Here is a 10,707-nt window from a genome sequence, read left to right as displayed (position 1 = left end):
CTGGCGGCGCCGGCCGACAGGAGCCGGAAGTCCTGGAGGAGGAGCGGGGCGGGGGGAGGTGCGGTGCAGGTGCGCCCCCGAGCGCGCTGTGGGCGTGCCTGGTGCCCGCCTCGGTGCGGGCGGGAGGAGGTACCGCGTCGGCGGGAGCCCTCTGGCTGAGTGGGCCGTGGCCCGGCGCGTCCTCGGCCGGCGTCCCCGGGGCTCCGGCGGGTCTGCGCGCGCGCCGCCGCGGAAGCAGGTCGGCCTTGCCCGCCCCTCGTCCCCGACCAGACAGAAGATGGGCACCCGACTCTGACCCCGAAGACGCACCCCTTGCCCTCGTTCTTCTGAGCGCCGCCTCGACCCCCAGTTGTTCCAGGGGCGCAGTTCCCCGCACCTTGCAGGTCCCAGGCTGAAATTCGCGAATAGATAGTGTAAGAAATAATGTAGTATTCTGCTCGCGCGCGGGGACTCACAGGCTCCGAGACAGCAACAGCCACGTCTTTATGGATGCCTGGAGCCAGGGTCGTGCAAGCAGCACACGCCCATAACTTGTGTGTGTTCAGACTGTGGTCTCCATGCCCTAAAGGAAGTTTGTGTAGTGCACGAAGTAATATGGGAAGCACTGTGTAGTAACTACCCTTGCAGTGGATACTTGAAATTGAAATTCCACGTTTTTAGGCCGTTTTGGTGACATTAAATAAATCGCAAAGGTCTCAATGGCTGTAGCACGGATTGTATGGGGTTGCCCCACAGGGTTTTGTTTTCTGCCCTCCTGCAGTGAAATATAAAACGTCTATCATCACTTTTAGCGGTAGCTACTTTTTGAGTACAATGTGCTAGACGCTTTTCAAGTATTATCTCTAAGTACTGCAGCGCAGAAGATGATAATACCCTGCACCATTTACAGTTAGAACGGAGGCCCAGAATACTAACGTTTTCAAGGCAAGAGGGACAACCAGTAAGGAGGAATCCAAATTTAAGTCTTTGTAGCCCCTGAGCATAGGCCATTTGCGCTACCCCATACTTGCTCTGGACAAGACACTGATGTTTCCAAGAGTAATGGTATGGGTGCATGCACACGCACACATGCAGGGTTTCTGGCTTCTAATGGGAGGACAGGCTTGTTTGTAACTGTAATATACAGGAAAGTGTATTTAATTGTCACAAGTGACAAAATATGGCAGTATGTAATATTTCTTGATTTGAAGTGGGATTTTTGTTTCTTAATTAACGTGAGGTCCTTAATTGTACGAGAGAGTATGTGCTTGAAAGTTAACATAAAAGCCAACTTCTATAATTGTGTCTTGGTAGGGGGTAGGATATTGTTATTCCCAAAAGCTGAAGGTTGTAGGAACTTGAAGATGAGCCCAGGTAGACTCCACGTAGGATGAGCCCTCGTTCAGTTAACTCTTTGTGTACGTTTGCGGTGCGCAGGGGCCATGCTGTGTCCTGAGGGTAAGACTCGTAGAAGACCTGACCTTGGTGCTGTAGGATACGACAGTCTGGGGCAGGTACGTTGATCGGGTGACTACAGCCAGAAGAGAAGATATTTCTTAAGACTTCTGTTGCCATCCAGGGCCTGCAGCGGTGGCGTAGATGGGGTCTTGTGCAAAAATATTTGTCTGCTACTGGTCACTCCAGAACTATATAGCTCATTCCTTTAGATTTCAAATGCTTTTTTAAAAATGCAAGGAGTCCTTTTTCATATGACAGTAATCCTTTAGGGTTTTATTTCTGTATCATTTAGGTGACAAACCACACTAGTTTTTGAACTAAGAGTATTTAATAAAGAGTTAACAAGGTATAGAATTGTTATAAAAAGAATAAAGAGAGATCTCTAAAAGAATTGTGGAGGTGGTAACCACAGGAAGCAGTCACTACCTGTTGCACTCTGAGAACTAAGGGAAGTGTTGGAATTTTAAAACTTGGGAGCTGGGAGGAAGGTCCCACCTAGTGAAGCTTGGATCTCTAAGGAAGAGGGGGTGCCTCTCAGCTACTTGGAGGGTCTGGCAATTCTGGGAAGCGGACCTTTGACGAGCAGATACCGGACAGGTGGTGGTGGTCTGCTGGGGGCACGGTGATGCAGCTGGGCCCGCAGGTGCCGGGAGAACCTCAGACCGGATCCAGCTGCTGGAGCAGGAGGCGCTGCCACTGCCTCGGAGAAGCTCAAAGGAACAGAAAGTGGACAGGAAGGCCCAGGCTGTGGGAGCAGGTCCCCTCTTGGTCCTGTCTCGCGGCGCCTGTCATCCCTCATTGGCTGAGTAGAGTGTGGTGTGTAGGGTCATGGCATCACTGGTTATTTGGTGCGCGTTTCTTGGGCGATACCCGAATTGCTAGGGCCTGTGGAAGATGGGTTGACAGGTGGGGCTGAGAGTGGGAGGTGAGACTGGGGAGCAGGAGGGGCGAACGGGCAACACTGGATAGGGGCCGGCGTCCAGTCTAGGGAGTGCCAGGGCTTAATCCCTGATGTTAGGACAGACACCCCTTAACTTGATGCATCAAATAAAGACCCCAGGATAATTTTAGCCGCAGAGTGTGACTCCTTTGCAGGTTTATAGAATGATGTTAGTGTAATGTGGGGATAATGCTGAGGATTTTGGTTTTACTTGATCCCTCATGGAAAACCAGTGTGGTTTGCTGCTTTTTACACCATATCAAGAGTCAGAGGCAAGCTTTTTACTTGTGATTTAGTTCGTTATGCTTGATTTTCTGCCTTTCCATTCCCCGTTGAAAAAAATTGCTCATTTTGATAGCTGTGAGATAGTATAGGAAGGCAGATGTGCTGAGCTTTGTAAACTCATGTCTTAAATATTATTAATAATTTCAAACCTTCAACATTTATTTGAAAACATGTATGTAAGCTATCTTTAATTAATATTTAACCACATTTTGGGGTGCTTGGGTGGCTCAGTTGGTTAAGTGTCCGGCTTCAGCTTTGGCTTCGGCCCAGGTCATGATGGCGTGGTCTGTGACTTCGAACCACACGTCGGGCTCTGCGCTGACAGCTCCGAGCCTGGAGCCTGCTTCGGATTCTGTGTCTCCCTCTCTTTCTGCCCCTCCCCTGCTCACGTGCGTGTGCTCGCTCGCTCTCTCTCTCTCTGAAAGAATAAGTAAACATTAAAAAAATATTTAATCATGTTTAATGATACAGCTCTCACCATAGCCAGAAAGTATGTTAACAGTAGCTATACCTGGATACAGAGTAGGATTTCCTCGTGACTTGAATATATAATTGATATTATTCCATTTTTACTTGTTGAATAGTGTCTTCTTTGTATTTCAGATGCTGTTAGAAGATCCTATTGCCACTTGTCTTTCTCCCTCAGTCTATGATATGATCTGTAAATTCGGGTTTGAAGTCAGAGAAACTTGTGATATCAATAGCATTGTAACTGAGAGGGGTGAAGTATGTTGGAAGACAATCACAGACTGCGTGATTTATACGGAATCAGGTCTGTATGTTCTCTGTGCCCCAGGCATCTGTCCGTACTGTTCCATTGAATGTGTCTTGCCTGTAAAATTTCCCTAAACCCTACTGGCAGTGTATTTTTCTTTTATTATCAGATAAGTGCTATGTAACTTATTTCCAGCAACAACTGAGTATCTTTATTGTGAATTTAATTATAAACTGGTTGTTGACTTTGTGGAAACTTCATAATAAAAACGTTTTTTCTTTGATGATTTAGGCATTTTCTTTTTCAATTTTTTAAGGTTATTTATTCATTTTGAGAGAGAAAAGAGTAGGGGCAGAGAGAGTGGGAGAGAGAATCCCAAGTAGGTTCCACGCCATGAGCGTTGAGCCCGAGGTGGGGCTCGAACGCCTGTATTGTGAGATCATGGCCTGAGCTGAAATCAGGAGTCGGACACTTAACCAACGGAGCCACCCAGGTGCCCCGACGATTTAGGCATTTCCATCACAGAATGTGAAACTGTGATACTAACACTTGTTTCCTTCTCCTTGAAGCCCAGAGTCTGGATTACCCCGGAAGTGTGAGGCTGCTGGGCCCCGTGTGTGAGGCCGTCCACTCACATTTGTTATCTCTGACCAAGGAGCGGTTTGAAATCTGTTATACACCGTGGCTGCAGTGGACAGCTTTTCCAGAGGTTTGGCTTACAAACAGTCTTTAGAAATAGAAGACTTCACAGATTCTACTTAGAGGCCCTCATTACCTGCTAACTTTAAAGGGGTCCCCTCATCCTCTAGCCTCCACCTGTGAAAAGGGAAAACTTGGCCTGAGCTGAGAAGCACATCCTGTGAACAAAGGAAGTTTTTGGATGCATTATCCGTATTGGGGGCTGGGGAGGTAGTTAGGCACACGGGTGCTGGTCCTGGGACAGACGAGAATGGACCGCTCCAGAACAAAAGACCTTGCGGACAGACAGTACGGTGTTGTTGAGACAGTGGGACAAGGAAATGGGGTGGGATGCTTGGTTTGTTGAGGGTGAATCAAAGGGGGGAGGGGTAGTTTGGGGCCACGCAGTTTGGGTTGGTTTCTTGGTTGGTTCAAACCAGCCATTCCAGCTGGCACGTTAAATGTCCACAACAGACCAGTGGCTCTACAAGGTCTAGATCTAAGATACTTAGAGTTTTCTGATGTGGAGTAGATGGGTCACTGCTTCTCCCCTTTTCTTGGCTCTTAAGGGACAGGTTTTGTTTTTGTTTTTTTTTAAGAACTAATCAAAATAGGAAATAAGGTTTAGGTCAAGATATTTGACTTTTTATGACAGATTTATTGCTTTCGATAAACATTTAAGTGAAGAAAAAACTTTTGAAAAACTTCTAACGTATTAAACATTTTTTTGATCTTTTAGATATTATTGTAGTCGAGCCTTGAACAGCACAGGGGAGCCCCGTGGCGCCCCATGACACAGATTTTTAATATTTTTCTTTTTGAATGATTATAGAATCAAACATTGATGTCTTCATTGATGTAGGGGTGGTCACCCCCTGTCCAGTTGAAAATCTGCATGTAACTTTTGACTCCCTCAAAACTTCACCACTAACAGCCTACTCTTGACCAGAAGCCTTACTGGTAGCATAAGCAGTCGATTACCACATGTTTTGTATGTTTTATGATTTATATACCGTATTCTTACAACAAAGTAAGTTAGAGAAAAGTTACTAAGAAAATCATGAAGAAAAAAACACACTTACAATACTATATTTATGGAAAAAAAAATCCACATCTAAGTGGACCTGTGGAGTTCAAACCCCGTGTTCAGGGTTCAACTGTATGTTTATGTAGAAAATGTTTACCTATACCAAAAAAGTCATAAAAATATACTAGTTGAAACCTTTAGAAGTTTGAATTTCATTAATACTATTGTTACTTTGAGTAATATTTCTTGTTGAGCGCTAATTCTAATGTATGTCCTACTCTCAACAGTTATTTCCTGAAATACTTGATGCTTTGGAAAGCCTTCAATCTCCCGCTATTTCTCTTAGCTTAATGAAACTGACAGCATGTCTAGAACGGGCTTTGGGTGATGTAAGTGTGAGAACTCTTTCTTTGTTGGTTTAGTAAAGTATCTGAATGAACATAAAACTTTTACAGCTGTATTTAGATTTCTTGACTTTAATTACTGGTTTTCTATTAAATGTAATCATTTAACACAGATGTTTGTTTATTTATTTTGAGAGTGAGAGAGAGAGAGAGAGAGAGAGAGCGCACGAACATGACTGGGGGAGGGGCAGACAGAAGGAGACACAGAATCCAAAGCAGGCTCTAGGCTCCAGGCTGTCAACACAGAGCCCCACGCGGGGCTCAAACTCACAAACCTTGAGACCGTGACCTGAGCTGAAGTCGGATGCCTAACCGACTGAGCCCCAGGCGCCCCATGACAGATTTTTAATATTTTTCTTTTTGAATGATTATGGAATCAAACATTGATGTCTTCAGTGCTTTTCTCCCCTCATTTGCACAATCAGTGACTTTATGGGTGAGTTTTTTCTTCACATTTTTTGTCTCATAATGAGACTGTAATACAATTCTTGTTTGATTTTTAGGTATTTTTACTGAATGGGAAGGAATGTCCTTTTCTTTTAAGAGATCTGCTTGCATCTAAGGAGCTTGCTCAGGTCTTTGGGCAGTCTGTGGTAAGTTTGTTCGTCTAAAACTGGGAGAGTAGGCACAACACAAAACAGTTCGTGTTAGCTGTACTTTTGTGCCTTAAAAATTGATGCTGCGTTAGGAAAAAATTATGTCAATAATTAAATCATACGTTCCTTTCCCACCGCCCCTTTCAAAATTGCCACTTTTCCAGCCACTTTTCCACCTCTCTCTCAGCCTGAGTCTCAGTGCAGTAGAATAGCCTCTGGTTGATGAGCCAGAGTTGCTGAGCTGGGCGGTATTGTCCTCGGGCTGACAACCTGCAGTGTGGTGCCTCTGGTGTCATGAGCCGTGGGGCCACCAGGTGGACAGCTTGAACTCTATCACTTTCATTAATTTTATATTAAGAATTACAGTAACTTATTCTAGAATACAAGTTTAACCATTTAAAGAGTGATATACTTTTATCCTAAAATCTCAGTATTTTTAATGTGTGGGAATTTATACCCTTTGCAACTGCTCAGACTTTAGGGCGAAAAAACATTAGGTGCCAACTGAAAAACATGCAGAGCTATTTACTTTTTCAAAATCTTCTGCAGGCCGAGTGACCCAAGTTGTTTAAGACTAATGAGTAACCTTTAGGCAACTGTTGAAGCAGGGTCAGGGTGAAGGGGAGAGCCAGGGTAGCGTCCCGCAGAGAGTGGAGCCCGCCAAGCCCGGAAGGTGTTTCAAATGATCGTGTAACATGTTACGAGCTCTAATACGTTATTTGGGGGGTAAGAAATCTGTTTCCAGTAAAGCTCTCCCACTTTACAGTGGTTCCTTGTCGCTGAAAGATCGTTTTCTTTAGCGGAGAAGGTGAGGTAAAGAAAAGTACAAAATTCTCGTTGTTACACTGAGTCCTGAAACAGATCCCGTGGTCTGGGGCTGTGTCCTTGTCTGCCTGGTTGCCGGTGGCCTTCCCTGCCCGCAGCCACGCCCAGCGCCTCTCGGGTCCACCGGCTCGTTGGCTTGTGTGTTTCTGATGGCCCAGGTGGTGTGAACAACTCATTAAAGTTAGTATTAAGTTAACAACGAATGTAGTGGAATGAATATCATCGTGATTACCAATATTAGCTACGAATATTAAAGGCGTAAGGACTGATGTGAGCAGGAGGTGTCTGGAGTCGCACGGAAGAGCCAGTTTGCGGGCGAACCCTCTTTATACCTCCCCGGCTTTATAACCCTGCCTTTGAGAGAACGTGACGGGGGGTCTGTTTCCGCCTCCGCCAGGAGGCTTTCAGTCCTTTCCCGAGTCTTCTGGATGCTCACTCTTCTTTCTCGTGTGGCCCGCTTTTGAGTTGAGTGTCTGCGTATCTTCCCTTTCTCCTGACTCTGTTCCAAGCATGGCGTTCCAAGCCCAGAGGCAGCCCACAGACGTGTGTGGCTCTTGCATTCTGATGAGCAGGAACCCCGTCAGGGGCGTCTTGACCGTATGCGCGGAGGGACAGAGGCAGGTGAGGCTTCAGGTCAGACAGCGAGGTCGGGGAGGCCTGGGATGGGAGCCTCAGTGGTCCGGCCCCCTCACGGGGTCTGCTTCCTGGAGTTTACCGCGCGAGCACACGCTACTTTCTGTGAGGTTTCTGTTCACCGGGTGGTTTTATTTGGTCTAGATAGGAGGCAGGCTTGATGTCCAGTAGGAAAGCTGCGGAGCCTGGGACAGATCCCATCCCGCTTTGTAGTTCTGGGTTCCCCGAGGCCTTGGTTTCACCTCTCTATGCTGTACTTCTCATTTGCAGAGTGGGGATAATAGTCGTGCCTTCCCAGAGGTTGTTGGGAGCGTGAATGAGCAATAAATACGCACAAAATGTGTCTGATGTCTCACATGCCCAGTAAATGTTGTTTGCGTGTTACTACTGTTACTGCTACTCCTGTTTAGCCGAAGCCCTGGGTCTGTTCTCAAGAAGAAAGCAAACCTCTTCCCACTGTATGTTATATTGGTTTGTCCAGTAGTTATGCAACCGTTCAGTAATTTGCTGTTCCTAACCTGGTCAGATGGACGTACTGAAAGTCTTCCTTGGATCTCCACGCGGGCTCAATCTGCGTAACATCCTGTGGCATGGGTTTGCGTCCCCTCACGAAGTCCCTCCGAAGTACGTTGGTGATGAAGTCATTTTCTCGCTCCTTTAGTGCACTAAGAGTTTGTTTGTCTTGAATTTCCCGTGAGTGTATTTTGGAAAAGATGAGAGTTTTGAAGCGGGAATTTGAAGATAAAACGGGGCGGACGAACACCTGGGGTGGTGACGGGGTTGGGACTCCGCTGCCATCCGCCCCAAGGGCAGTTCTGAGGGCGGGCCTGACGGAAGCGGTGGGGTGCTCGGCCTCCTGGAGGGTGGCTCCTGAGTCTGCCAGACATTGGCTCCCCCCCACCCCGCCTCCCGCCATTGCATTAGCTTAATCCCTGCCGCGAGGGGGACCTCCCTGCGATTTAATGATAGTTTGCTTTCTTAATTTTAAGCTTGTTCTTTGACAGTAGAGCTCTTTATGTGGATGGCGGTTCATTTTCTAACATGCTATGGTGTTGCGCACTAGATACTGTTCGATGATGACGCTGTTGACAGCGGGCTTGGGTCAGCTGCTAAAGAGTTACTTGCGACAAACTAAATTCGCATTGGTGCACCGACCTTTCAGAGCTCTTCCAGACCTTGAGGATTTGGCCGTTTTCCCAGGCAAGTACTACGCTCCCCATTTGTCCTGGATGTGTCTTTGTACAGATACGTATAAAGTCATTAAGTAGCACGGGGACTTGAACCCTGTAGGTGGACTGTTATTCTCCAGAGGCGAGATGCCTTCAAAAGTTGCATGAAGAACCTCTTAAATTTGCTACGTAAAACCTTCCCTGGGTACCTGGGGACTCAGTCGGGATCCGACTCTTGATTTCAGCTCAGGTCATGAAATCACAGTTAGCGACGGAGCCCTGCATTAGCTCCGCGCTGACAGCGCGGAACCTGCTTGGGATTCTCTCCCTTCTCTCTCTGCCCCTCCCCTGCTCGTTCTCTGTCTCTCTCAAAATAAGTAAATGAATAAATAAACACTAAAAAAAAAAAAAAGAAATGTGCCAATGGAACCATGAAATGGATGTCTAATTCAAAAACAAGCAAGAAACCTTCCCTCTTTCCATGGGTTGTGGTGGGGAGGCTGTGAGAGTCGTGGCTGCGTGAGCCAATTATGAGTTTATCCTCCGGGCGTGTTGATGCACAGGTGGCTCAGGACCGTTTTGAAACGTACATTCCCTTCTCCTTTTAGCTCTTGTGCCTGTGTGCGCGTGCTCATTATGCCAAAAAGGCCAACAGCATAGGTGGCCTCCTCCGTCTTCTTTTTTCCATGGCAAAGCCGTTTACCAAATGAATGGGGGCGGGGGACACAAAACCTGGAAGGCTCAGTTAAACTTGTGTTTGCTCCAAGCCCGTTCCTCCCCGCTCCCTGGGGCTGTAGGGGTGTGGCAGCGGGGTCTCTGACGCGCGTCACGGGGCGCAGCCCAGATCTCTGCAGTCCCGGGCCCGGGGGTCCAGTCCACGCCTTTGGTGCCGCGGACTGCTGGGTCCTCTGCTGCCTGCCGATCGCGTATACTTCTTGAGACTTTAGTTGTGGAACAGTTTTGAGTTTAGAACAAAATAGATGGGGAGGTGCAGACACCCCCTCCCCCCCATCAGCATCCCACCAGAGGGCACATTTGTTCCCAAGGACGAGCCTACGTGTCCTCGTCACGCATAGTCCACTCCTGTTCTTCTGTCTTCCGAAAACGTATCTCACTTTTCTCGGTCAAGCGTGGTCAGCGGGTCCACCCTGAACTCTTCTGCTCAAAAGTTGTCGTAGCCTGAAACACCAAGGGGACCCTTGTCCCTGTGCCATTGCCCCAGGGTGTCCGCGGCCACCCACAGCCCGGGCTCCAGTCTGCCGGTCTCACTCTTGGATGGCATGTGCCGCTGCCCCAGGCCTGCTTCATCAGCCTGGACAGGTCGGTCATGGGCATCCCTCCGCGGTCTGGTTCTGTGTCTCTTCAGTTGATGAGTGTGATGGTACTTAGAAATACTTTTCTCTTAGGGCCTGGGTGGCTCAGTCAGTCAAGCAACTGGCTCTATCTTGGCTTAAGTCGGGATCTCACGGTCTTGGGATCGGGCCTCCTGTTGGGCTCTGTGCTGACAGTGTGGAGCCTGCTGGGGGTTCCCTCTCCCCCTCTCCCCCTCTCCTCCACTCCCCCTCTCTGCCTCTTTCCCTCTCTCCCTCCGTCTCTCCTTCTGCCCCTCCTGTGTGCATGTTCTCTTTCCAGGTCTCTCTAAATAAACATGTAAAAATACATGTTTGTTATTTTGCAGATATGACTTCTGAGGTACTTCCAGTGTTAGAAGAAGTGATGGAGAAATCCACTTTTATATTAAAAATCATGTTGCCGTACTGGGAAGAGGCGTTAATCAGGTTCAAGGCACACAGGTAACTAACTGAGGGTGCGGACTCAGAGGTTCTTGATAGACAGGAGCCTGGTCCCTCTTAAAACCCTTTACTGTCCATGTTTTCTGCTGCTGGAATGGAAGAGAGGTGGGGCTTCCTCCAGGAGGGTCGAGCACAAGATATCCTCTCACAGTGAGCGAAAAGGTAGCTGTAATTGGGTGTTAAACGCCTCGTGTTGTCCTTTTGG

The 10,707-nt window shown here is 47.6% G+C and overlaps 1 protein-coding gene across 7 annotated transcripts in view; it reads left to right on the top strand.

Annotated features, from left to right (window-relative positions):
• The first annotated feature begins 30 nt into the window (after positions 1–30).
• The window catches only part of ERMARD (ER membrane associated RNA degradation), a 43,702-nt gene continuing 33,025 nt past the window's right edge, over positions 31–10,707 (top strand). For 3 of the 7 annotated variants that reach the window (XR_008422803.1, XM_019412826.2, XM_019412825.2), the window contains exons 1-9: positions 425–571; positions 1,417–1,493; positions 3,266–3,434; positions 3,947–4,086; positions 5,370–5,471; positions 5,990–6,079; positions 8,067–8,164; positions 8,604–8,740; positions 10,388–10,502. Coding sequence is in view for 6 of the 7 variants with exons in the window: in XM_019412826.2 (XP_019268371.2) it covers positions 490–571; positions 1,417–1,493; positions 3,266–3,434; positions 3,947–4,086; positions 5,370–5,471; positions 5,990–6,079; positions 8,067–8,164; positions 8,604–8,740; positions 10,388–10,502 (1,010 nt within the window). In the remaining variant the exon portion in view is untranslated. The other 4 variants (XM_019412827.2, XM_019412830.2, XM_019412828.2 and 1 more) reach the window with 4 other exon arrangements.

This window comes from Panthera pardus, unplaced genomic scaffold (assembly GCF_024362965.1).
Source record: "Panthera pardus isolate Hobbes unplaced genomic scaffold, ASM2436296v1 HiC_scaffold_17, whole genome shotgun sequence".
NCBI classification, from domain to species: Eukaryota; Metazoa; Chordata; class Mammalia; order Carnivora; family Felidae; genus Panthera; species Panthera pardus.
The sequence above is the reverse complement of the archived record's forward strand: the minus strand, read 5'-3'. Positions and strand labels throughout refer to the sequence as shown.